Source organism: Schistocerca americana, chromosome 1, assembly GCF_021461395.2.
Source record: "Schistocerca americana isolate TAMUIC-IGC-003095 chromosome 1, iqSchAmer2.1, whole genome shotgun sequence".
Taxonomy (NCBI): domain Eukaryota; kingdom Metazoa; phylum Arthropoda; class Insecta; order Orthoptera; family Acrididae; genus Schistocerca; species Schistocerca americana.
In genome coordinates, this window is record NC_060119.1 from 144,290,209 (window position 1) to 144,311,105 (window position 20,897).

General features: G+C 40.7%; 1 protein-coding gene across 1 annotated transcript in view; it reads left to right on the forward strand.

The window, feature by feature from the left end:
* Window positions 1-20,691, forward strand: part of LOC124608348 — a 203,593-nt gene extending 182,902 nt beyond the window's left edge. The window contains exons 3-4 of the mRNA XM_047139982.1: window positions 5,627-5,846; window positions 20,281-20,691. Coding sequence (XP_046995938.1) covers window positions 5,627-5,846; window positions 20,281-20,691 — 631 coding nt within the window. The remainder of the gene's footprint in view (window positions 1-5,626; window positions 5,847-20,280) is intronic.
* The last annotated feature ends 206 nt before the right edge of the window (window positions 20,692-20,897 follow it).

Here is a 20,897-nt window from a genome sequence, read left to right on the forward strand (position 1 = left end):
AGTGCTCAGTTTCCAATCACCTCACTGTTAAGTAATCATTGAATCTAGCAAGAAAATAATCCATCTGCACAGTAGATATGCGGGTAATAGAAATTGTTAATATGTAATTTGTAAGCAGAAAGAATACTTTTGAGAGAAACATTGAAGTGTAGACTTATAATGTTCATGTGAGAGATGAGATCATTGTAATGTTCGTGTAAGAGATGGGGTCAATAAATACCTCCAACTGATGTATCCATGATAATCTGTAACAGAACATAAAGAAATGAAGAAAGAAGCAAGTGAGGCATAAAGATTAAATATACTGTTAATGAGAGATAACTGGTATTGTGTAACCATCGGAGAAAAATGTTTGCTAGTAAAACACAGCAAGAAAAACTAAGTGATATTGAAGTAGGAGCTGAAATAAAGTTTCTAGAAAACAAGTAGCTGGAAAAAATAACCAGTTTTAAATAAATAAATTCCAAATATTTTTAAACCTCCCGATGCACTTTATTTGTCCAAAAAGTAACTGACATTCACCCTAAAAAATTAAATCTACTTCATATGATTGATTGTAATATCTGCTACATTTTCAGCGAGAGTGCTTTCGCATGCTTTGTTCTTGCATTTTTGAAGGAATGCTGATAAGCTTACTGTGGGTAACACTCACCTATGCGATTATGTTTGATTTTTATTTAAATTTTTTGTAATTCTGCATGATGTTTGTTGTGGCATTTCTGAGTACAAAATAATGATTACCTTTGAAGTGACTCGTGCTGGGCTCGGTGCAGAACGTACACCCAGGTAAATACCAAACAATTGGTTTATTAATAACAACATTATTCACTCTTCTCTGTCCTGGAACATTAATGAACCAGAACACAAAATAGGCGAGTAGTCAGTGTAACTGTTTGAGTTTAAAACTTCCAGTAGATTAAGTGAAGACTGACGTTCACATAGTATGTCTGGTTCAGTGACTACCTCATGAAGCCCTCCGCCACACACCGTTGGGTGGCTTGCGGAGTATAAATGTAGATGAAGCCTTTGGTTAAGGGCAACAAGATGAGGCAACAGTCTCTGAGCACAATCACAGTAACTATCTGAGGTACCAAAGTCCAGGAGGCTGAGTGTCAACAGGCCAACTCTCAGCTTAGAAAGGATGAAGACTGCTTGCAGCTACAGTAGCACTCCTCAGTTTGCAGGCTGGCTTCAACTGCTGGATTCAGACCACTCGATTGCGTAAGTACTGGCTGGCAGACGAATTGCTCACGGACTATTTGTGGTCACGTGGTGTGGTGGAAGCAAAGAGGTCTGTAGTAGCCTTCTAGGAGCGGCGCCGCTGCTGCCTGCCTACAAGATGAGCACCCTGAGTCACAGTGGTGGCATCCAGAATTGTCTTCAGTAACACGCCTGGTGTCGTTGTTGTATGGACACTTATTGTTTGGAATCTTGTTGTCATCAACCTCTACACTCTCGTGTATAGGTAACCAGTGGTGCTGTACAGTCATATTGATGGGCTATACACCCAAACATTGCATACCCTTCCCCCTCCCTTCTGTAGATGAGACATTGTGATATATTTCAGTGTCTCAGATGTCGCCATCACTTATGCTAATGTTGGGAGGAAGTGACAAACCCAGTTGACTGTTATCGATGTCCATGGGAAAGGGGAGCATCACCTGCTGCAGGCACTTTAGCTGGGAGACTGATGTCTGTGAGTCCCAAGGCTGCTGGTTCCTGAGGGTATTGCAGCCAGTGTCAGGAGTTGTCAATCCCAGATGCTGGGCATACAATATCTGGAACATAAATAGAGGAGAATTCTTCTGCCTTATGAGAACGCACTTATTGAGGTGCTTGAGGCAGCTTGTTTGATCTGTCAGCTGGACTTTGACCATGGCCCTGTTGAGGAGGCAGATGATGAGAGTGGGCACCCTAGAGAATGCCATTGTCCATATGTTGTCCCAAAAGAAATAACAGTGACAGGGAGGCTGCCAGAATGAGGGTGTATGATTGGAGGGATGGACAATGGGAAACTGGGATCATTGCAGTTGACCATAAAGCTCTTCTGTCAGGCTTGTCCTGCCCTGGGGTTTGAAGCAGTAGGACACAAGGAACAATTTAAGGATGTCATTGAGACCATGACTTTTGGAGCTTTGCCATCTGGATTTTAAAGTTGCATACAAATGTTGACACCAGACCATTGGAAGCTGGATGGAATGGTACCATAGGGACCAAATGGATGCCACTTTTCTTCAAAAAGTGGTAAAATTGTGCCAATGTGAATTGAGTTTCTTGGTCTCCTACAATGGTTTCTGGTAGTTTTTTAGTGAAAAATGCAGTATAAGGCTTCTGTTGTTTTTGGTGATGAAGTTGATTGCATCTATGAGTCTAGGGAAATTTGCTGCCAGCATTGACCACAGGAGAGAAGCCCACAAAGGCCCACCAAAATACAGATGTATCCGTGACTGAGGAGATGTTGTGACAGGCCATGGGAAATGCTGACTTTCTTGGCTGCCTGTTTGCCCTGGCTAACTGTGAACATTTGTTTGATGTCTTTGTCAATTCCCTTGCAGAAAAAATGTTGTTGAGCCAATCTTTCAGTGGTGACCATCCCACACTGAATCTGGTTGAGTTGTGTCAGTACCCGGCATTGTCAGCATCCAGCATTGGAGGGCTCATACTATGACGGCTCTAGTGTGACAATTGTCATCGTGCAGTGAGAGGATACCATTGGGCATTGATAATCCATGCTGATATTGCTAGTATTCCTAAACCTTTGGATGCTGTATGAATTTGTAATCTGTCAGCCACCCACATTCTGCAAACTTGATGACATCATGAAGGACAGGATCTTCTACGACTGCCTGGATGTTGTTATTGGCATCTATAGGCAGATGTGTGACTGTGGCCTCTGACTCTTGAGTCCTTATGGAAAGCAGAATCAAAGTTGAGATCCTGCTCTACCAGAATGTGGGATGATACGCCTGCATTAACATGCTGTGTTGTTGAGTGGGAATGAGTGCTGTTGCAGCATCCAGAGAGGAATAACATGCAAGGTAGCAGCCAATGGCGGGCAGTCTTGTTAGGTATGTTAGAGTGAGACTTAAACAATGGCAGAAGTGACTTATGGTGCGTTATGTTTGTAGTGGTAGTGAATGAAGGCATCTATAAGTGTCCCAGTTCTCGAAGGTGATGGAGAAGCCAACATCTATTTGAAAGGTGACAGGCATGGTGTTGATTACTATCTCTAACATCGATAGTCTGTCGGAGATGGGCAGAATGGCCTGCACATGGAGAGCATCTGAGCCATGCACACAGTCCGCTTCATCCGATCCAGAGTCAATTTTGTCCAGACAGGTACTATCAACACTCATTTTAATTATGGACTGCCAGATATCTGATTTCCCAGTTTTACAACAGACTTGCACTTCACACAATAAAAGTAGCATTGCGAGCAGTGATATGTGATGAAACAGTCTTTGCATGATGGTAACTTCTGGTTGTGTCAGTTACCTGCAATGTTCTTTCTAGAGGGGACTTGTCAGGTGGAACCAGTAGGTTTGTGGGGCGGTATAGGCCTGGGTCTTGTGGTTGGGGTGGGTGGAAAATACGCGTGACAGATCTTGCAGGGCCACTGAGGAACAGACTGACAGCTTGGAAGTTTGAATAAGTGGAAGGCAAGTTTCTAATTTGAGAATGTCAGTCCAGAGCCCTTCATCTTTGAAACGGTCTAGAATCATTTCCCTAACCAACAGTGTGACATATGACTGTCTGCTCTTACCACTGGAGCACTGAAAATGGCAATCCATGGAAAGTACCTGCAGTTGAACTATCCTCTCCTGGTAGAACTGCCTGTTCTGTTTACAACAACTAAGAAATTTGTGCTTTGCAGCTGCCACTTGAATTTGCAAATCAAAATAGTCCAACAAGCATGTTTCCCTATACGTTGCATATGGTTGTGCTTCAGGGTTTAACTGCTGCAGGAGGCGAGAGATGTCTACCCCTGCATAAGCCAACAGAAAATGGTGTTGCTGGGTATCACCTGAGATTCTGCGAGCAATGAAATGCTGTTGTAAGTCAGTGACGTAATCAGCCATGGTTCTGCCTTCTTGTTGAATGCCGGGAACATTAGTGGTGACATCGTGAAGCCCTACACCATGGTGTCGATGTAAGATAGTAAATTAGAAACCTCCAGTGATGTGGTAGCGGGTGCAATTTTCTCCAACATCAGTTCCTGTGCCCGTTGCATATTTTGCAAAAGCAATAGTACTTATGTAGTGACATCTGTGGTGGCTGTGGACATAATGAAATGGAAATTTGATGTGAATGCACCACGTATGTGGGAAAACACATAAAAGCACGGTCTGCGTGGGGTGCAGTACAGAAGTTCAGCCTAAATTCACACGAAAACCTTATTGCCAATTGAAGCAGCCTGTACAGGATTAGTTGTGGAAGGACTTGTAACCAGGTAGACAACAAACAATAGATTTATTGATAACATTAATTCACTCTTCTCCATAGTGGAGCATTAATGAACAAGAACACAAAACAGTTTAGTAGTCAATGTAACTGTCTCAGTTTAACACTTCTAGTAGGATAACTGAAGACTAAACAGTTTGCCTCGAACTGATGAAGTCTGTGTCTCAAGGACCGCAAGGTGAGACGATAATCTCTGAGCATGACAGTAGCAAGCCAAGATACCAGTGTGGGAGGCCAAGCCTCAAGAGGCCATGTCTCAGTGAAGCAGGGTCAAAGACTACTGGCAGCTCCAAGTAGCTCCAGTAGCACTCCCCGGTTTGCAGGCTGGCTTCAACTGCTGGATACTGACTATGTGATTGCTTAAGTACTGGCCGGCGAATGGCTTGGTCATGGACTATTTGTGCCCCTGCTCCCCCCTTGTGGTGGAAGCAAATAGGTCAGTGGTATCTGTGCCTCCTAGGAGCAATGCCACTGCTGCCTGCTGGTGAGGTGAACACCCTGAGTAGCAGTGAATTATTGTCAATAACATGCCTGGTGGTGGTGGTGGTGTTGTCATATGGATACACATTATTTGGGCTCTTGTTGCCATGCTCTTTTGTGTGCAGGCAACCTGTGGTGCTACACTATTATTTTGGTGGGTTAAATGCTCAAACATGGCAACCTTTTTCCTGTAAATCTTGCAGACTTGATCACAAGTGCTTGATGTGACCACATTTCATACATTCAGAAAAGCATATAATATCCCATATCTGGGAGTATGTGGTTATTTGCCTCTACCTCTAGAAACATAGCTCAGGTCCATCAAGATGGTGTTTATTCTTAGCTGAAACAATGACCTGTTTGTTTATAATAGCATGTACACCAAATCATTGCTGAGATTCATAAGTTTTCAGATGATTAGTTGTGTGATCAGTGTCTACTTTGTTACAGCTCGTGAAGCATTTCTGTGATGAAGATATTAATGTTCCATGTATTTCAAAAAAATTTGCTGTAAGAGTGTTTTCAGTTATAATGTTGTATTATCATTCACTTAATTATTTTATTTTTGTTCATGGAGTGTTGAAATCTTATTATTGTGAAGCTGGAAGAGAAAGTTTTTCTGCCGGTGCTTTTGAAAACTGTAAATTTTACGCTTTCTCAATATAATGTTTATATGTGTTTCTAGTTCATCCTCTGGCTCCCACCGACAGCCTGGGCCTCATGCGGTTGAGGTGGACAGTAGTGTCTTCCTAGACTTGCCACTGGAACCAGCAACTGAAGCCACTGTCCACAGTATAGCTCAACAACAGCTGCTGCCTGTAGGTCGTGTTAGGTGTGGCATGTGGGCATCATTTGCACTTGCCACAGTTTTTGTGGCAGGAGCAAAATTCTATTTTGATCATGAGGTACAGTATTTTGCAACAGAATCTGTGCTGAATTATATACTAATATAATAGAGGGAAACATTCCACGTGGGAAAATATATCTAAAAACAAAGATGATGTAACTTACCAAACGAAAGCGTTGGCATGTTGACAGACACACAAACAAACACAAACACACACACAAAATTCAAGCTTTCGCAACCAACGGTTGCTTCGTCAGAAAGAGCGAAGGAGAGGGAAAGACGAAAGGATGTGGGTTTTAAGGGAGAGGGTAAGGAGTCATTCCAATCCCGGGAGTGGAAAGACTTAGCTTAGGGGGAAAAAAGGACAGGTATACACTCGCGCACACACACTCATATCCATCCGCACATATACAGACACAAGCAGACATTTGTAAAGGCAAAAAGTTTGGGCCACTTTGCCTTTACAAATGTCTGCTTGTGTCTGTGTATGTGCGGATGGATATGAGTGTGTGTGCGAGTGTATACCTGTCCTTTTTTCCCCCTAAGGTAAGTCTTCCTGCTCCCGGGATTGGAATGACTCCTTACCCTCTCCCTTAAAACCCACATCCTTTCATCTTTCCCTCTCCTTCCCTCTTTCTGACGAAGCAACCGTTGGTTGCGAAAGCTTGAATTTTGTGTGTTTGTTTGTGTGTCTGTCAACATGCCAACGCTTTCGTTTGGTAAGTTACATCATCTTTGTTTTTAGATGAGTTATATACTAAGTCGTATTATGTACATATTATTCTATTTTTCTACATTAGTGTATAAGACAGGCTTAATGATGCATTGTGCCAGATGATAAATAATAATTCAGAAGATAAATGAAAAGCTGTGTGTTGCGGAAATCTTGTTTTAGGATTATAAATGGGCTTATCGCAAAAATGGAAGCAACAGACAAACAGTGAGGATAGGTAAATCATTCTTATCTAGATGAGTGTGGGTGAATCACAGTCTCTAGTTTTGTAATCTTTGTTTTTCTTTCCAGCATTAGTATCTAAGAGTGTCAGTCAGGCAAAACAATGAATATTTTGAGAGAAAGATGGAGGGTAGTTGCGTATTAGGGAGAGGATTGGGGAGGATAGGATGTGTGGAACAAGTAGTCAGCAGGGAAGTACTGGGAGTCAAGAAATTGTATTTGGATGGTTCTAAGGGGCAATGGCATAACTTTGGATTATTATTAGTGGTAACAAAACTGGATGGGCAGAAGACAGAGCATATGCAAGAGAAGAAATAAATATTACTGATCTTATAAAAGTTCAACTTTTCAGATTCCATAACTCCCTTCCCCTCAACAATGTAGCCATAAATAACAACACTTTCCAAGCACAGGCCTTTCTAAATCATATCCGTCCCTACCACAAAGACTGTTTATTCCATAACAGAAGTTTCCTGGACCCTGTCTTTAGATTGAGCTTCTGCTGCTTCAAGATCCAAACAACTTTCTCAGCACCATCTGGAAAACCTATCAAAACTACTTATATTTTACTCCTTCCTATGAGAACGACTACCCACCAGATGATTTATCATTCCCAAGTAACATCACTCCTCCTTTATTTGACTATACACCACAAACCTTCCTTATCAGCTTCTTATAATTGTCAGACTCTGTCTTCTTCATCTAATCCATTCCTGCATCCATAGAACCTTCTTTCAAACCACTCCCTCGACACTCAATACTGTCAGCAATGTTTTCTATAAACCTTGTGCCAACAGAACTCTAAGTCCCCTTCATAAGGTCTTGCCTTGAGGCCAAGACCCAGGCTTAACCATGCTAGACTTGACAAGGGCTCCTATTCTTTCATGTTTTCTTAAGAAGTAGCATTCTTTTGTCACCTACCTTACTAACCAAGCCAACCCAAAGCACTTATTGAATTTTGTCTTGTTCCATCCTCTCAAGCTGTGAGGCCTCCCCACCAGAAATTCCAAATTTCCAACTTGTCTTCACCTTCTTGCCCCAAACGAGGTATTTGACAACACCACTTATGAACTTTGCCGTTAAGTTCACTTCCCAGGATCATGAAGACTCCTCAAAACATTAAACCTATCCCAAAACCTATGTACTTAATCCCTCTACCAGTGATCATCCACAGTTGTACTTAACACCTATATAGAGTGTATCATAATTAATAGCGTAAGCACATGCAGTTGAATATATATGATATTTGAAGCAAAAAAGTCTCAGTAAACACAGGTCACAAATGAAAACTTTGTGAGATAATTGTGATTTCATTGTTAGCAGCCACCACTGACTTTGTTCTGTGTAGAAGTCACCTGAGTTGAGGAAAGGTAACAGTACTGTACAACATTAAGAAAAACGTGCAGGTGTTTTGAACAAACACATTAGTTATATAACTACTCATAGTTAAATGAAGTGTTCAAAGTGTCGTCCCTGTACCCAGATGCAGATCTGCACCAGTCCATGCAATGAGTTTCGAGTCCTTTCAAACATACCTGGATCACTTTAAAATTCTTTACAAGCATTGACAAGTTTCTGCTCCAATTCTTCAATAGTATTAACCTTTAAGGTGGTCCCAAACACAAAAATCCATGGGGTTCAGATAAGCTGATCTTGGAGACCATGGTACATGTCCTCCTTGCCCAATCAATCTTTGTCGATATTGTCTCATCATAGCAGCAAATTGTGCCAGTGCTCCACCATGCGTATACCACATCCTCTGGAGTTGCTCTAGAAGGCAACATCCTCAACCAGTCCTGCAAGATGATGATGAAGAAACCAAGGATTAGAGTTTGTTTGGTAACATGTATAGCCCAATAAAATGATCACCTGGTACCCCTAACCACACATTCAGTGGGAAATGTCACTGATTTGGAGACATACACAGCATGTGGGTTGGAGATTAGATGACCCCAAACATGAGACTTGTGATAATTAAACACACACATCACAAGTGAACCCTACTTCGTCTGTAAATAAAATGTAACTGTCAAACATAGGGTTGCCTACAGCTTGTTGTCGCATCCACTGACAGAACATTTTTGTCAAGATTTCTGGATACTGTTCGACTGTTTCCAGCACTATATTTTCAAGCACAGGTATAATTTGTGCAGGCATACCCACTCCCACAGCATGTGCCTATCTCCTATTTTCTTGGAAGTATTGATGCACCCATGTAAACGATCTACTCTCAGGGTGCCTTCGGGTAGGGTATGGTTCTTGGAACAAGCATGCAGCCTCCTGTGCATTGCCGTTAGCACTACTATACATGAAATGCATATCTGCATACTCCTCATTACTGTAATGTTCCATGTTACCCCATATACTCATACAACTCAATTTATGCTCCACAAACGAATGACGTGAGTGGTGCTCTGACTGTGTACTTTAGTGTCATATCCATTCTGTTTACAACTCCAGGTTTCGAAAATGTAATCAAGAACTACACAATGGACTGGCATGCATTGTTTACACAGAATCACATCAGTAGTGACTGGTAACCACAAATTCGTGATTGTCTCACAGGTGGTTCATTTACAGACCTATGTTTACTGTGACCTTTTTGCTTCTACTATCATGTATTTTCAACTGTATATGTTTACACCATTAATTACGGTGCACTCTGTATATTGCTGACATTCAAAAATGCTACAGGAAGTGAGAGTTATCTATATATGCTGACGGCAGGCAAATACAGCCAGTACCCTGCCTAAATATTTCATAAATGGCTTTCCCACACCATTTCTTTCCATGACCCTCGACAAGCCCAAAGCTGCTGCTAATGAACCACTGATCAAAATTTCTCTTATTACCAAACACCACACATGCCCAGAAAAATCCAACCACTTCTTTTGCCAGGAAATAATATTTAGATACTTTTCTTATTTTTTAACCAGTTTCATTCAGAGAATAACATCAGGTGACAAAATTCATCAACAGTCTTGCTACTAACTCCAAAAGAATGTCATGACTCAAGACGTTTAATCATCTTACACAGTGTTAAGGCACATTTTGGAACACGACAAGCACACAAACACTCCGCTGACCGCCTGGGGCAAGCACAGCCATCAGTAGATGCAGGGAATATAACATGCTGTACACACTAAACTTCTCCAGGATTTTGACTATTTCTCATTTCATCCTCACATCAAAGACACCTTACCTGAAATGTTCTCAGAGAGGTGTTCCAGTATGTACATGCCCCGAGACAGCTGAGGAATCCAGGAAAAAAGCAGGAAAATCCAAGATGGAATGTAACAATATTATGAAGAGGGTAGTTGCTACTCAGCGTATATTGGAGATACCGAGTTGCGGATAGGCACAACAAAAAGACTGTCACAAAATCACACACACACACACACACACACACACACACACACACACACACACACGCACGCAACTCACGCACACATGACCACAGTCTGGCAGTTGAAGCCAGACTCGTAGTCTGCCAGAGACTGTGGTCATATATGTGTGTGAGTTGCAGTTTGCCTGAGGTTGTATGTCTCTTTTCTATTTTTGACAAAGGTCTCATAGGCCGAAAGCTCATTTTGTGACAATCTTTTTGTTGTGCCTATCCACAGCTCATCATCTCCGCTATACGGTGATTAGCAACTGTTCTTTTCATAATATAATTCAAAACATGAACACTTCGAGAACCATCCACAAAGAAAAATTATGGGCAGAAAAGACCAGCCATTTATGCCATTACTTAAAATTTAACTTTCACATTTGTATCTGACATGTCTTAAAAGGTAAGACTTGCTATAAAAGACCAAGCTTCAAGGTTAATTTTTCATATTTATAGTTTGACTCTTACACAGAAGATTACAGCAATTAGCCACTTTTTACAGTGCTAATTATTAACTTAAGCAGCGCCATTACCGGTTTCGAACTGACAGGTTCATCCTCAGATGGCTAGTTCAAATTTTACATTAGATTTCACCTTTTGTTTTCCCACCTGGCGAAATTTCCTTAGGGTGGTGATGCTGATGAAGAATCCATGCCATTATGTTCCAGTGCAGGTTGCTCATCAGCTTGCAGGAGCAGTAGAAACTGTGTAATACCCTTATATATATATATAATGTCTGCTTGTGTCTGTGTATGTGCGGATGGATATGAGTGTGTGTGCGAGTGTATACCTGTCCTTTTTTCCCCCTAAGGTAAGTCTTTCCGCTCCCGGGATTGGAATGAGCCCTTACCCTCTCCCTTAAAACCCACATCCTTTCGTCTTTCCCTCTCCTTCCCTCTTTCCTGATGAGGCAACAGTTTGTTGCGAAAGCTTAAATTTTGTGTGTATGTTTGTGTTTGTGTGTCTATCGATGTGCCAGCACTTTCGTTTGGTAAGTCACATCATCTTTGTTAGATGATGTGACTTACCAAATGAAATATATATATATATATATATATGAATTAATAGAGGGAAACATTCCACATAGGAAAAATATACCTAAAAACAAAGATGATGTTACTTACCAAACGAAAGCGCTGGCACGTCGATACACACAAACAAACACAAACATACACACAAAATTCAAGCTTTCGCAACAAACTGTTGCCTCATCAGGAAAGAGGGAAGGAGAGGGAAAGACAAAAGGATGTGGGTTTTAAGGGAGAGGGTAAGGAGTCATTCCAATCCCGGGAGCGGAAAGACTTACCTTAGCGGGAAAAAAGGACAGGTATACACTCTCACACACACTCATATCCATCCGCACATACACAGACACAAGCAGACATTTGTAAAGGCCTAGGCAGTGGCTTCTTGGTTAGTGATTGCATGCAGTTCTAGGTGACAGTCGATCTGTGAGACATCAAAACTAGATGGAGCTAGAGACTGCATGTCTAAATTTTTAAAATATTGTAAACATAGAGTGAAAATATGCATCGTCACTAGTTATTAGTTAAAATATGCAAAACCTGTGAAAAGGAGCCAAATATGCAAATGCATATGCAACATGCAAATGCATACGAGGTGGAACCCAAAATTTTCGGGATTGGTGCTGCCTTCTGGAAAGTAGGAGTAGTAGATCTTTGCACCGCTAGGTGGCAAGAGCTGCATATCTGATGAGTCAGTGTGCAGAATGGCACTCAGCTGGGAGGACGGGTTGCGTATCCGCAGTGGTTTCCGTAATACTCTGTGTTTGGTGTGTGGCAATTTTATGATGGATCTGTGAACAAAATAGTGTGTGTGTGTGTGTGTGTGTGTCAAATTCTGTGTGAATCTCGGGAAAAGTGCTACGGAGACCCTTGCAGTGATTCAACAAGTGTTTGAGGGACAGAGCATGAGCCGTACGCATGTGTTTGAGTGACACGCTCGGTTCGGGGCCGGCCATACAGACATCGAAGACGATGCTCACACTGGAAGGCCCATTAGGTGCACAGCACCAGACATTGTTGCCAGAATTCAAAAGTTGGTTCGTGTGGATCGATGTCGAACCATTCGAGGTCTTCTGGGTGAAGTGAGTATGGGTATGGGACATGTCAACAAATGTTGACTGATGAATTGGGCATGCATTGTGTAGCCACAGAATTTGTGCCAAGGATCTTGACTGCCGATCAGAAGGCACAGCGTATTGAAGTGTGCACGGACCTTTGTCAGACTGCATCTGATGATCCAACCTTCTTGTCACGGGTTATCAACGGCAACTAGAGCTGGATTTACGGTTATGACCCAGAGACAAAGCAACAATCGTCCCAGTGGAAGAGCCCGGGCTCTCCAAGATCAAAAAGCGAGACAGGTGAAGAGCAAAATGAAGACCATGGTCATCGTTTTCTTTGATTGTGCACAAAGAATTTGTCCCACCCAACCAAACAGTGAATTCCACATACTACTGTGACCTTTTGCGACGGCTCTGTGAAAATGTGTGGCGACGACAGCCCGAACTTTGGCATCGAGGAAACTGGCTACTGCATCACGACAACATGTCCTGTCACACGTCCTTGTTCACCAGGACCTTTTTGGCAAAAAACAACATGGTGGTTGTACCCCACCCACCGTACTCGCCAGATTTACCACCTTGCGACTTCGTACTGTTCCCAAAACTGATACTCGAGTTGAATGGCTGTCGGTTCGACACTCTAGAGAGGGTTCAAGAAGCATTGTTGGTGGTGGTAAACACCCTCAAAGAACAGGACATCCAGAAAACATTTGACCAGTGGCAGAAGCACTGGGACCAGTGTGTATGTGTGGTTGGGAACTACTTCGAGGGTGATGGTGACCATTAGTCCAAAGGTAAGGTTTTCAACAGATGGCAGCACCAGTCCCGAAAATTTTGGATAGCACCTCGTAAATCTGGTCACTACTTACGACGTTTCAATATCCTATGATATATATAGCCTGCACTGCAACCTTCGGAGAACTGTATGTTAATTACAGCCACCAGATATTAATACTAATAATCCATAGTTTCACCATTGTTGCTGAGGGCCTTTTCTGGTCCCACTCCAAAATATTTATCTAACTCCTCCTTGTCCCCATCACTCCCTCCTCTTTCCACTGCTCCACTCTTCCCCTCCTCTATCCATCTACTCTCTTAGTCTTCTGTCTTGACAACCACTTAGCAGTTGGTACATGTTGTGTCTGATTGCCTGTGTGTGTGTGCAGGAGGGGGGCATTCAAATGTTGGCATGTCAAGGCAGGATAATGAAAGATTAAAACATAGCTTGTCAGTATCTGATCTTAGTGTGTGCTTGTCCACAATCTGCATTCCACCTAAAGCTGAATGGTTCCTGATCCTCATTATACAAATGAATTGAATTGTCAGATGTTTCATAGCTACTGAACATCTGTTGGATGTAGACTAGCAGAGATCCTCTTGTTTCTTTTTCTTGTTCCCTTTCTGTCCTTTTGTTTCTCTTCCTTGTTCTTCTCCTTTTTTACTACTTTCCAAATGAAAGAAACTTGTTTTATCTTTTTTGAATATTTCTTTTTGCTAGCATTTTTCAACACGATATGTAGAGAAGCTAAGTCTATTACATTACAGTTCCAGTTTATGAGTGACAAGATTCATTTTTAAGAACCCAGCCATATTTCTCTCTTGATAATCAATAATATTTTGTGCAGAAGATCAACAATTGAAATGGCTTGAATATCACACTGGTATTGAAATCAGGAAGAGTGATATTCAAATTCCTACACAGTCATCCTGCTGTAGCTTTTTGCAGTTTCTCTGAATATATTGCACAAATGCTGGGATGGGTCCTTAAGAAAGACCATACTCAGTTTCCATCCCACTTTTGTCCAAGTGAAGTAATGTTTCATGACTTTGATACCATGTGAAGTTTTCCTCGGCGTTTCTATCCCAGGATCACAGAAAAAGAATCTCTGAAACTTACTGATAACTAAAATGGAACAACCAAGTTATAAGAAATCTACAGTGTAGTGACAGATTAGGTTTGCAGTTCAGTGCAGTAGAGATCAGAACTGGAAAAAGAAACATTCAACCATAATACTTTTGTCTTGAAGACGTCACATGAGAGAATTCTTCTGGCAGTCGTCCAGGTAGTCTTAAGGAAGCTAGATATGCTTGAAAAGATCATTGATGATTTAGGAGGATGACTGAGTAAACTGAGAAGTTTTCTTTTTTAAAATATTCGTACATGATTTCCATTATTGTGTTCTGTATAGTGGTATTTACTCTACCACTCCTCAGTAAACTGCAAGGTTGTTGTATAATTTGCAAGAATGATGATGTTAAAATGAAGAAACTTGTTTTATTGAAGGACACCACAGCAGTCAATGACTCAGAGATTATGGCTGTGCATACATTACTGGATTTAACATACAGGGTGTTTCACGATTCATGTTACGCACTTGTAGAGGTTGTAGAGGGGTCTTAGTAGATCAAGTTTTACATAGAAACCGATGTCCAGAAACGTCATCCAGTGATGCTACAAAGCGTCAGAGTTGTAGGTGCCAGCACCTGTAAATGTATGTGTATATGGAGTAATTTCATGACGACATTACAAACTTTCTGTGATGATGGAGAAGGAGGTAAGGGTTCTGTACCGAAAGAGAATGAATCAAAAGTTAGAAGCAAAAACTGTGTTAATACTTCTGATAGTGGAATACGTGTAGTCGTACTGTTGTTGCTAAGCTTGTAGCACAGGCAACTTTTCAGAGGGAGAAATGTCCAATAAACATGGGCTCTAAAATGCATACCTGAGGAGCTATGAGCAGTTGTTCATCTCTAGTGTGAAATATGCCTCCTCTATTGAAGAAGTGCTCATAGCTCTAAGGTATGCAGTCTGGCGCCCATGGTTACTAGACATTATTTCTTGTTTGTGTCCATGCTACCACTTCTGAAAGTTTCCTACCCTGCAATCTTAGCACTAACAGTACCAGTACATGTATTCCACTGTCAGAGGTATCAGAACAATTTTCACTTCCAACTTTCTATTCATTCATTTCTGGTACAGGAACCGTTAACTCATATTGATACATTTATCCTTCTCCATCATCCTAGAAAGCTTGTAACATCATCACAGAATCACCCTGTGTGTACATACATTTACAGCCACTGACATCAGTAACTTTGATGCCCTCTACTGTTGTTGGATGATGTTTCCAGACATCGGTTCCCATGTTAAACTTGATCTATGAAGCCCCTCTGCAACCTCTAGAAATGTGTAACATGAATTGTGAAACATCCTCTATGAAGAAACTGAAATATGAGGTCATCACGTTTGCAAGACTGACAAAGGATTGTGTGTGCCAAAAGAAGAGAACTGTACCGGATGTGAAGTTTATAGTTGAAACTGAACATTTGTAGACAGGAAACTCTTTGAAAATGGTTCAGGTAAGGTCTGCAAAGTGTTTGATTTGCAAAAGAACTGTTTTCACGGCTGCTGGTCACACAGTTATGTTTGTCACTTTCCCCAATCCCAGACAAGCCATCACTCAGCATGGGATGCTCATTCTTGGCTCTACAACTGTCTGTAATTAATCTCTTGCTTGCCACTCCGCCGCATTTGAAGTATATGCTGAACTTAAGGTTCTGAATGGAAAAAGGTATTAATCCTATCAAAATTCATCACCAGCTAATGAAAGCACCTGGATGAGTAAATGTCCACAAGTGATGTAGGAAGTTCATGTCTGGTTGCACTGAAATTCATGACAATGAAAGAAGTAAGGAGACCATCATAGTCTGATGAGAAAATTTTGAATGTTGAACTAATCATGAGTCAAAATTTGGGGATCTCATTTGGTGATCTCTTGCATTTTGGTTTCTGATTTTGACTGGAAAGGTGGAACATGAGAAGGAGTGTGCAGATGATGCCACAAAGGAATGTGCATTGGCTCTTCTGATGAATTTATTTAGGGCTTTGGAGACGAAAACAACATATATAGGAATTCAGTTGTTTTAGGTCAACCATTGACTGTATTGCAGCGTCGTTGGTATTGTGTTGGTATTCCCCTTTGCCCAGGCCTCAAAAATTCAGACAAACACTGTGCAGCGAAAGTCGTAAAAACTGTATTTCGGAGTAAAAGACTGCAATAGTTGACATTGGATATTGTAAGACACTTAGGCAATTCAGACAGTTTATATAGAGATGGCGAAGAAGGATTGAAGCAAGAGTGTAAGTCTTCTCCATGACAAAGCTTGCTCCATATCACCTGTCAAATTGTCACTCACCTGGAAGAGTTTGGTTAGGTCATCAACTGCCTGCAGTAGTATATTCCAGACATGGAAACTAATGACTACCATTTATTTAATAAATTGGAAGAACATTTAGTGAAAAGATGCTTGAGGAGCAGTGACAGAGTGAGAGCTGAGGTCCAGCCGTTGACATTGTTATGAGGTGGTAAAACATGAACATATGAAAACTGCACTAGCATTTACAAAACTGCATTGACCAAAATGACAGTTATGTGGAAAAACAGAGGAATTTTCAAACTTTATTAGGAGAAAATATAAAAATGCAGTAAATGAAGCAGGCAAAAAGGAATACAAACGTCTCGAACATTAGATCGACATGAAGTGCAAAATGGCTAAGCAGGGATGGTAGAGAACAAATGTAAGGATGTAGAGGCTTATCTCACCAGGGGTAAGATAGATACTGCCTACAGGAAAATTAAAGAGACCTTTGGAGAAAAGAGAACCACTTGTATGAATATCAAGAGCTCAGATGGAAACCCAGTTCTAAGCAAAGAAGGGAAAGCAGAAAGGTGGAAGGAGTATATAGAGGGTCTATACAAGGGCGATATACTTGAGGACAATATTATGGAAATGGAAGAGGATGTAGATGAAGATGAAAGGGGAGATATGATACTGCGTGAAGAGTTTGGCAGAGCACTGAGAGACCTGAGTCGAAACAAGACCCCGGGAGTAGACAACATTCCAATAGAACTACTGACAGCCTTGGGAGAACCAGTCCTGACAGAACTCTACCATCTGGTGAGCAAGATATATGAGACAGGCGAAATACCCGCAGACTTCAAGAAGAATATAATAATTCCAATCCCAAAGAAAGCAGGTATTGACAGATGTGAAAATTACTGAAGTATCAGTTTAATAAGTCACAGCTGCAAAATACTAACGTGAATTCTTTACAGACGAATGGAAAAACTAGTAGAAGCTGACCTCGGGGAAGATCAGTTTGGATTCCGTAGAAATGTTGGAACACGTGAGGCAATACTGATCCTACGACTTATCTTGGAAGAGAGATTAAGGAAAGGCAAACCTACGTTTCTGGCATTTGTAGACTTAGAGAAAGCTTTTGACAATGTTGACTGGAATACTCTCTTTCAAATTCTGAAGGTGGCAGGGGTAAAATACAGGAAGTGAAAGGCTATTTAGAATTTGTACAGAAACCAGATGGCAGTTATAACAGTAGAGGGACAAGAAAGGGGAGCAGTGGTTGGGAAGGGAGTGAGACAGGGTTGTAGCCTCTCCCCAATGTTATTCAATTTGTATATTGAGCAAGCAGTGAAGGAAACAAAAGAAAAATTCGGAGTAGGTATTAAAATCCATGGAGAAGAAATAAAAACTTTGAGGTTTGCCGATGACATTGTAATTCTGTCAGAGACAGCAAAGGACTTGGAAGAGCAGTTGAATGGAATGGACAGTGTCTTGAAAGGAGGATATAAGATGAACATCAACAAAAGCAAAATGAGGATAAAGGAATGTAGTCGAATTAAGTCGTGTGATGCTGAGGGAATTAGATTAGGAAATGAGACACTTAAAGTAGTAGATGAGTTTTGCTATTTGGGGAGCAAAATAACTGATGATGGTCGAAGAAGAGAGGATATAAAATGTAGACTGGCAATGGCAAGGAAAGCGTTTCTGAAGAAGAGAAATTTGTTAACATTGAGAATAGACTTAAGTGTCAGGAAGTCGTTCCTGAAAGTATTTGTATGGAGTGTAGCCATGTATGGAAGTGAAACGTGGACGATAAATAGTTTAGACAAAAAGAGAATAGAAGCTTTCAAAATTTGGTGCTACAGAAGAATGCAGAAGATTAGATAGGTAGATCACATAACTAATGAGGGGATATTGAATAGAATTGGAGAGAAGAGAAATTTGTGGCACAACTTGACTAGGAGAAGGAAGGTGGGGCATATTCTGAGGCATCAAGGGATCACCAATTTAGTATTGGAGGGCAGCGTGGAGGGTGAAAATTGTAGGAGGAGATCAAGAGATGAATACACTAAACAGATGCAGAAGTATGTACCATAGGTTGCAGTAGTTGCTGTGAGATGAAGCTTGCACAGAATAGAGTAACATGGAGAGCTGCATCAAACCAGTCTCAGGACTGAAGACCACAACAACAACAACATCATGATGATCTTAAGTTTCATTTCAGTTTTTACGTAATTAGACATCTAGCCTAGCCCAGATCACTCTTTTCTCCCTATATTGCTTCTATGATTTATTGATTTTTTTTATATGTCCAGTTTTATCATACAGCACGAGCTGTACAATTGATATTGGACAGGTCAAAGAAAAGTTGCAATAATACATAGTATTTGCAATTAGTAGGCAAATTAAAATTTGCTACTTGTTATTATAATTTAATTAAGTTTTTTGTTATATATTCAGAAATTCTTTTACAGAATAGAAACAGTGCTTTATTAGAAATGCCTTTAGTTTAATTTTAAATATTTGATACACAGCAATTTTTATTCTATCAGGTATCTTATTATGTAATATTACACTGATGTTAATTATGCTCCTCTGATAGCCTGTTGTTCTGTGATGTTTTTGATATATATTTGATTCCCCTCTGGTTCAATAGTTGTGCTCATTTTTGTTCTGTGGTAGTTTGCTTGTTTTCAAGAGGTAGTCTCTAGCGAATAAGGCAAATGAATAAACTTGGAACATTCATACCATCAAGCTCAGTAAAATAAGACTACAGGACGCTATCTCTTTTTAAGCCCATAAGTTATTTGTAGAGCTCTTTTTTTTTATTTCTAAAAACCTTTATGCTATAAGTTAAGTGTCCTTGGAAAATGATCCCATATAGAAGCAGTGAGAGTGGAATTACACAGAATATGCCTGCAGCACTGTTGTTTTGTTTGTTGTTGACTTTAATATTCTTAAACCATAGCATATGGTTGAGAGCTTTCTAGACAAGTTATTTATGTGTTTGTGAGTATTATTTCAGTTAACATATGCTGCTCTAAGCTTTACAAGAAATTTTACATGGTGGTATTACAAATCAGCTTCGTCAAGTCAAGAAAAACTCTTACTTCTGAAGAAAAATGCAATCAGTTGATTATGTGTCTCACAATTGTTTTATGTATCCTTAATAATGTAATCAAATAAAGATGGAATACAACTTCTATTCATAAGGTACAACCGTGACTAAAAGCTAAGTAAAGGAACTTTTCTTGCAATCTCTCTCTCTCTCTCTCTCTCTCTCTCTCTCTCTCTCTCTCTGTGTGTGTGTGTGTGTGTGTGTGTGTGTGTGTGTGTGTGTGTGTGTGTGTAAGCCTCGGTCCAGTGTTAAAATTTTGGTAACTCATAAGTAAATTTCGAATTCTGTCTCTGAGCTTGTTGGTATCAATTTTTTGCTTACTCATTGAATGCACTTTATAAAATGTTAGCTTGCTGTCAGGTTGTGGGAATGGAAAGATGTTAGAAATGAATTAGTAAATATACTTTAAAGTGATAATTTTGCATTCTCTTTATGCTGTAGAAAAAAAAGTATTAAGATCATTAACCCACACCTAAAATTCCATAACTCAGATGCAGTGAAATTTCAGTTTGTTACAGAATCTCTGGAAGGGTCTGATTCCATAACAGAAGGTGAATCAAAATCAGAAGATTCTGATCCTGATTCAGACTCTGCATTCACAGGATCCTTTTACAGATTCCTCAGCAAAGTGGAGCTGCACTGCATCATTTATTTAATAAAAACCAAGAATTTTGTGTAGTTTTAAAATTTAACAAACAGTTTTGTCTAAATTAAGACCCACAAAGCCTGCAGAGTAAATTTTGCCACATCCTCATTTCTGTTGTGTATGTGAAATCACTTTTTCCCTTGTTTATTGCAGGGAGTACATGGTACTGGGCTGGAGGTGTTGGTGTTCTGTTCGTTGCTGGTTGTGTTCCTGCTCGCAGGTTGTACTGTGTCGTTGTGTCGATCAAGAGTGACCCGGGAATTACTTTCAGCTGCAGTAGCATCAAGTGCTGTTCATGTCCAATCTGCCCAGGCTGTAGCAACTTCTTCATCAGCAACACCTGTCCACCAGACTCGTGAACGTCCTGTTGAAACAACGAGTGTGACAGTTCAGCAAGAAGTGGCTGAAAGGCAAGTGGTTGCCTTACCTTCGTCAAATACAGTCCAAGTTCCCGAACCACCTCCCCCACCCTACCATGTTGCAGTTCTGCTACCAGTTCAGCAGAGACCACATCCACCTGGTGATGAGTCGCCTCCACCCTCATATGAGAAGGCTGTAAGCTAAAAATGAACCTATGAACTTCTAAATGAGAAGCTTGAGTCATTCCTCTTTGTGCAATGAGTCATCATAGTACTGATATCATGATATAGTTTACTTTGAGAGAATGCTTTGATTTTCTCATCTATAGACTTCCATGAAATGAGTGAATCTCTTGTTGGCTAAAATAGTGTGGCTGGAAATATGCTGAATTTTCTACCTGTTTGACAAAT